Below are 7,500 nucleotides of genomic sequence, written 5' to 3' on the forward strand. Positions count from 1 at the left end.
CCTCTGGCTCAAATGCTGTTAAACGCGGATCCACTAATTTGCTGTGAACACAAACAGTGAAATTTTTACGATTCTTAAACAACCAAAGTTCAGTTAAATGGGAAATATTATAAAACAGACAGTTTTGATCTTGTAGAAGAAGAAGAGATCGGCGTACGAATTAAAACCCTTGCGCAAAATTGGCGGGATGTGTATCAAATTGAATCCATCCCCAAACGTTGACTTTTCTTTGGTCGACTGTGCACTTTAAGTTCGTTGTTGTAGATGGTAGGGCGGGTATGTAGAAAGAACCCAATTGTTGGAAAAGCGATTCTTATGACTGCAACTAACGAAAAGATATTATCGAGAAACTATCAGTCGCGATTACGTTTATTTCAGCTTTTATGATGTTTCTTAGTTTTCGTTCCTTTTGTTTTAAGTACTATATTTCTTGTGGTACAGTAAAATTCCGAAAATAAGCCCCGGAGCTTACATTTTTCAAAGGCCCTTTTCGAGGGGCTTACTTTTGGAGGGGTTTATATGCGAAGGGGCTTATCTACGGAGGGAAATTTGCGTTTCCACATCGATTGGGCTAGCCTTACAGTTGGAAGTAAATTTACCGTTTTTGCTTTGTTCTACTTTGTATTTGAGGCAATTTTCCAAGTACAAGCTCCCTGGGGGCTTATATTTGGAGGGGCGATTTAACGGAGGGTCTTTTGCGTTACCGCTTTGGGGGACTTATATTTGGAGGGGCTTATTTTCGGAATTTTACGGCATTTTTGAATACGACTGATTGCTGGGCCACTAAGCCGGTTGGTGAAGTATCCGACTACCGTGCGCAAAGTAGCGGATTCAAGCCCATATCGACCCCAGTAGGAAGGGTGAGGAAGGCCATGGAGTTCCTGGTGTTGTGGCCTATCTCTACCATCATGTGGTCGGCCTGGCAGGGTAAGCCGAACAGCTATTTGCTGGGTGCACGAACCTTCAATAAGACTAAAGTATCTTTCTTTTTTTCAAACAGCTGTCTCACGGAATTCATACCGATTTTGTTTTCTTGGTGAATCCCCGTTGTAGGGACATAGATCGCAAGTCAAATCTGATTCTACACATTTAAGGGTTTCTATAATAAACTACAACTGGTATGTATCAACAATAATAATTATCCGTACCAGTATGTTTCAAAGTCTCCGGTCGTAATACTTGTTATGAGCTTCTGAGTCAGCTGGATTATCTGCTGTTCGCGAGCTGGCGAAACAAGAATTGAAGTTTATTCGCAAACTAGTCTTTTAGCGGCTACCTGGCTAACCAGCGGCGAGCCGGCAACTGGCAAGGCTGTCAAATAAGAGTGAATTATCGCGTTTTAATAGACCAAAGAATAATTTTCCTGAAAAACTAACCTTTGTTCGTCCCACCATCAACTTCATGCTCATCCTCGGAATGAGGCATGAGTTCTTCTTCGGAACCCTAAAAGGAAGAAAAATAACCCAAGAATAAACCCTGCTAGGATAACTGATAAAAAAAGGCAAAAAGTGTAAAATGGGTTGCTCGAAAGCAGGGAACACCCCTATCCTTCTATTTGATTATTTTTCGCCATGTTAATGACGTGACAAGTCGTTAATCACGCGATACAGGCACAAGACGACAACACACTAGAGGTGAGTGTGTATTGCTAGATTGCAAAAACACCCCTCAGTGCTCCAGGAGATTCCCTCCAAGTTGTCAGGGTTACCTACGTCACTACCTGTGATGGCTGTAGTGCAAAACACAACCTCGTTCCCGGGGTCGTCTCTTCCTCCCTCGGGAAGGTACCTTGGTTCCGGTTGGTCACGTGACTATGAGTACAAATGAAGGGCGCCCGGAGGGTAGGTCCTCGACTTAAATTGTGTCAACAGTATTCAGTTCTATCTTGGCGAAGGCGAGACTAGACTTCAAGCTATGCTGCTTTCGGGTCAGTGATACAAAGGTGATTTTAAAGGTAAAACAAGTGCTTCCAACAGATATATACTTTGTTGGAGATTAACAGACACTGCCGCACCAAGCGATGAGCTCAGCAGATGAGTTCAGTGGAGACAAAAATTTCAGCTTCATGCCACTCCCTCGTTTACTTTGCTGGAATCTGCAAAAATCTAGCAGACACGTGACAAGCCGAAACCAGGGAACTTTCTTGAGGGAAGAAGAGAGAGGACCCTGGGAACGAGTTGGGCAAAATACACTGAGATGTACATACACGTTCATTGTTAACTAAAGTGCTTTTCTCCAAACCTTTTGGGTTTTCTTAGGCAAATGCATGATAAGAACATGATTTCTTTAACAAATCACTGAAGCCTCTAAACCAATGCCAGGTTATCGGCAGCCTCGTTGCCATTCTAAGGGACAGGTCACTAAGCAGGCCTCGTCTTCAATCGCTCCGGCCTTGTAACCACAAACGAGAGCAAAACACAAAACCGAACAGGCTTCACTTCGAAACCTCACTAACAACAAGCTAGCCAACTTTAACGACGACTATTCAGCAAAGAAGGATGTCACTTGGAAATGCTGGACACATGCCAAGGAAATTACGTTTTTAAACACACTTTTGCAATGACTGGTTACCAGCTTACCTTTTTCTTGCTAACAAAAGGTCGAACTGCAAACAACAAAAAACGGTTGTTTGAAAAAGTATTGAGTGTTCTTAATTAGAATGTTCCAGGTCAAGACAAAGCAAAGTTAAAAAAAGTTTCGAAAAGAAAGGTGGGAAGCACTCCCAATGATTTGATACAGGCGAATGACTGAAGGTTTTGTCTAGAAAATATCGTTAATTTGGGTTTTTATGGTACCATTCGTGCTTGTTTTCTGTCAAAAAATCAAAACTGTGCTTTTTCGAAAGGAGCTCTTTCATTCGGCTCGGGATGATAACTTTGACTGAAGGAAGAACCACGTGAGACGCATAAGCCTGCTGACCGGTTCTCTCAAGAGGTCACTTGAAAGTAGGCGGTTGACAGGCTAGCGACTTGTTAAGAATCTCTCTCAGTTTCTGACACTCTCTTCATTCAAAAGCTCACCATCGCTAAAATACTTAATTCAAGGGGACTCTGACAGACTACATTCTTGTAAACAATAAATAGTCCATTTCCGCGTTCATGTCTGCCTCCTCTTCAAAGCGAGTCTAAGTGCGAAGTTTTTGTAGTGGTAATTAGTTCTACTTTACATAGAGAAAGTTTCAATCGAGTGTCGTAAAACCAAAACCAAAGTAATTACTTTGGCTAATCAAAAAGGACGGATGCAATCCGGTAAACCAATCTAAACTCGAAGTAATTACACGTAGCCGACACGAAGCGCGAGAAAATTTACACGCGCGAGCCACGATTGGTTTTAGTTTTACTTCTGATTGGTTGAAAAAGTGGCGCGAGAACTTTGAACCAATCACTGAGTGAAGAAATCGTAAACCAAAGCAATTCACCAATTACTTTCGACACTCAATTGAAAACCGCTCTATAAATGAAAACTAATTTCATAGGAAAAACTTCGCACTTATACTCGCTTTGACGAGGAGCCAGATGACATGAACTCGGAAATGGCCTGAGAAGAGGACGCCAACATATTTTGATGGTGACGTGATAAAGCGGTGTGCATGCGAGCAAGGTGAGAGACGTGTCCCCTCCTGAAGAAATACGCAGCTTATTCTTTGCCACTGAAGGCTGCAGAAATTGTCTTAAATAAGGTTGCTTTCTTCAACTGATATTGAATGAAGTGGACTAAATATGAGTAGGTTAGGAAGCAAATTAATGAATGGCAAAACAAATTAGGAACGCACATGTATAATACACGAGATGAGTGCGTTCAAGATTGGACTAGATGATTTTTTCACATGATAAAGCGATTAGAGGTCAGGGTTGATTCAAGGGCTCCTTTCACTTCACACCTTTTTGTTTTATGTTGTTAAGGGTTCAACGTCGTGCAATTCATACTTTATTACATTATTTTCTCGAGGATCTACATTGCATCTGACAGATTTTGCTGAAGTTATCAATTGTTTTAAATGATCAATTTTAAGTAAATAATCCAAAAAGTATTAAAATGTGATAGCCCATTTCAGAGTTGCTGCACGCCTCAGTTTCAAAGTGAGTCCTGGTGCACAACCATTCACATGCAAATGAGTTGCGTATTCTTATGCAATTCACTACTTGCACAAATCCCATAATACACCTCTTTTACTCCCCAAAAATCTGCACAGGCATTGTTTTCGACTTCTCTTGGGACATTTTCATGTCCCAAGAGAACTTGCAAACAATTGTTATGCAAACGTTTTGGGGGGGTAATAGAGGTGTATTATGGGATTGTGCAAGTGGTGAATTCAAACTGATTTCCCTGACAATAGTTGAGCACCAAGACTCACTTCGAAACCGAGACATACAGCAACTCGGAAATGGCCCATTGAGCTGCCTATCGAAAGACAATACTGCACAAAACAACATTACCAATGAATCGTCACATGAAAAACACTTTTGTTCGGAGTTATTTTATTGGACAAACTGCCTACTTACATGGATTGAATTAACATAAAGTTAATCTCAATGCGAAAGTCTTAAGTTAGTTCAGTAAGTGAACTAAGGGGCTCAGTAATGGAGTGCACCGTTTACATACGCAAAAAAATAAATAACTCACCACTCGCAACTGCTCAATTAAAGAGACAAATGAGCAGTTCAACAAACCAGACCACTTCAAGCAAGGGAAAATTTGAACATACATTGTAGCAATTTAGTTTCCGGATGGAAAAGCAAACAGTGATTGGCTTACTAGTTGATACTTTGTATGAATACTTTTTACTACTCGGATTTAATGTTAAGACAGTCTCTTGATTTTACTAATAAAGGTAAGAGAGTAAGATTGCGATTTGTTATAAATCGTTCACTTTCTTCAACATGCCTTATATTCGCTTTTATGGCTATTAGATTTATCCACTATTTTAATGGAAAACCATTCTTCAAAGTATTAAAATTTTGAGATCCACGTTAAAGCCGAGCAAGGGACTGGTAACGACCCTCGAAAATGATTAAATCGACGATAGACCTTTTTACAATTATGTGCTTTGTTACCTGGCCGTTAGGTGAAAGTGAGGCTGGAGTCCTTGTGATGTGATATAGACCTCCCTGATGATGTTGTTCTCATGCTAACTATTTGGAAACAGCGAGGTTTCTATCAAAACAAGGTCAACTCCAGCCTCACTTTCATTCATAGGCCTGGTAACTAAGCATACAACTGTAAAACGGTCCATTTAGCAAGTCTTCATGAAGAGAACCCTAATATTTTCAATTTTGATTTGAAATTTTGATTGCCATTCCATCGAATGCCTCACTCCTATATCTACTGTCTGCTAATGGCTTCGCCTTTTTCCAATCGTACTCAAATTAAATGGTGATCATATCTTATGCGGTCAAATATTGTAAGCAAAGACTACCCTATGTGAAACGGTACTGTTTCATTTTCAACACCCGTACACGCCAGTCTCCTGCTCGTGTAGAACTTTCCCTCCGGTTTACCATTTTAAATTTAAACTCGTTTTAGATTTTGTTAGCAGTGAGATGTGGTGGTTACCTGAGTTAGCAGAAAACCTACGAGCCACAATGGTTGTTAAGATGGCACCCTGCAATATAATGACACCAATACCGTGACATCATTGAATTAATGTTCAGAATAATGTTAATTATACCTGCAGATAGATTAAAATTACTTGTTGCCAGGATTGTTGTGAGAATTGCACCCTAAAGAAACACGAAACAACACACCCTAGTCACACAAACGAATACTGACTACTTCAAGAATATAACAAATATGGGCAAAATTTTCCGCTTTGCTATACGAAGATGCGCTCGACTTAGCAGGGCTTGACCCACTGTATGTTCGTAGGATAGATTCGTGCAAGTCATTTGTCATTAAGGCTAAAGAAGTTCTCAGAGTTTTTTATTCGCCCACTGTCGTGGAGCATGATCGTAATCTCCGTTCAGGGACCAAAACTGTTTACCCAAATTTAGGCCGCACAGCTCGTCTTAATAACTTTGTTACTGTTAAATACCAATGCTAGATATGTTTGCTGTCTCTGACCTTTCCTGTAATTCAGTTATACCTGCTATTGGATACATTAAACGATTGATTGATTGATTGATTGATTCAAGCATCTTTTCCTGAGTCTTCCTAAGCGTTTTCTAAATCCACGAAGGAAATAGGTCTTCTTTGTGTATTTTTCGCTCCAGCCATATTAAGAGGTAATTTACTTTTCCACCCGATGCAAACGTTTCCTGACCAATCAAAATTTAAACGCTGTTGTGTCAGCCAATCAAGCGCAAGAAAGACCGCACTTCACTTTCCCGCCCTCCACTGCCACCCGCTGTAGGTTTGTGAATAACTAAAAGATAGGTTGATTTCACTTTGTTATGTTCTTTGTATGCCCTCTGAGATAGTCTTTCAATAAGTGGGGATAGCCTTAATGTATGGGGCACATTTTATTCAGGGAGGGAGGCTTTTTTGGGTCGCTTACGAGAAAAGGTGTGTGAGAGGGGGTTAACATAATATAGCCTTACCAAAAAAGCTCTCTTGTGACATTCGATGACTTTGATTTGACCAGCACATCTTGGGCCATTCAAAACTTATTCAAACCCCCATCTAACATTAACTACATCACCGTACATATACCATTCAACTAACAATATCTTACTCACGAGGGTTCACACTTGTTCACAAGCCATTAAGGCCCCGTCCACACATATCCGGATATTTTTAATCCGCTATAAATCCGGGACCGTGTGGACGCTAAATCCAGAATTTTTTTATCCGGATGACGTGACAAGATCGAGACCAGTTCTTTATCGTGAAATCAATTCAATTCTCAAGATAGCTGCCGAGGGCAATATTATTTATTTATGGCGCATGCTCTTTTACCTCTGTTTCCTTGAGGAGTACCAAGTACTATAGAGTGAATCCGGATACGTTTCGGATACGTGTGGACGGGCAAATTCGATTTGAATACGCTACGTGTGGATGGGAATATTTTTGAATCCGGAAAGAATAAGTTGTGGATTAAAAAATATCCGGATATGTGTGGACGGGGCCTAAGAGCTGCTACTTGACAAGGTTACAAACACTCCTGCTTCCACGAACAAACCGAACACAAACCTTGAGTTTCCTTCTTGCGTTGAACTTTTTCAGCCCGTCCAGTGTCTCCTGCCTGTGTACTTTGGAAGCAACCCGTTCGCGGTTCTGAAAACCGAATGTAAACACCACGTGAATCCCTTCACCCACAATCCGTTTTTTGTTACGCAAAATCTTGCGCTAGAATGTGTAATTTGAACTGACACCAATAGCAGGCCCTCTTTTCGTGGGCTGCTGACTGAACAACACAATTTGTTGTTCTGCAAATACATGCTGACGTAATGAGCTGGGAGTCGATTTTGATGAGGGAGGAAAACCACATTACCCAGAGAAAAACCCTCCAGTTAGGATGACGCCGACTGAAACTCTGTCCACATACGATTGCAGAAGTGGTAA

General features: G+C 40.9%; 1 protein-coding gene across 2 annotated transcripts in view; it reads right to left on the bottom strand.

Annotated features, from left to right (window-relative positions):
• LOC138042696 (calcium/calmodulin-dependent protein kinase type II delta chain-like) overlaps nucleotides 1–7,500 on the bottom strand; it is a 27,809-nt gene that overhangs the window by 5,028 nt on the left and 15,281 nt on the right. Inside the window, exons 12-17 of one of the 2 annotated variants that reach the window (XM_068888663.1) lie at nucleotides 7,129–7,212; nucleotides 5,554–5,602; nucleotides 2,580–2,605; nucleotides 1,377–1,443; nucleotides 1,149–1,224; nucleotides 1–41 (exon numbers count right to left, since the gene is read on the bottom strand). The exon at nucleotides 1–41 is cut by the window's left edge and continues 54 nt beyond it. In XM_068888663.1, coding sequence (XP_068744764.1) covers nucleotides 1–41; nucleotides 1,149–1,224; nucleotides 1,377–1,443; nucleotides 2,580–2,605; nucleotides 5,554–5,602; nucleotides 7,129–7,212 — 343 coding nt within the window. Of the gene's footprint in view, nucleotides 42–1,148; nucleotides 1,225–1,376; nucleotides 1,444–2,579; nucleotides 2,606–5,553; nucleotides 5,603–5,668; nucleotides 5,721–7,128; nucleotides 7,213–7,500 lie in introns of both variants that reach the window. The other variant, XM_068888661.1, reaches the window with a different exon arrangement.

Source organism: Montipora capricornis, chromosome 3, assembly GCF_036669925.1.
Source record: "Montipora capricornis isolate CH-2021 chromosome 3, ASM3666992v2, whole genome shotgun sequence".
NCBI classification, from domain to species: Eukaryota; Metazoa; Cnidaria; class Anthozoa; order Scleractinia; family Acroporidae; genus Montipora; species Montipora capricornis.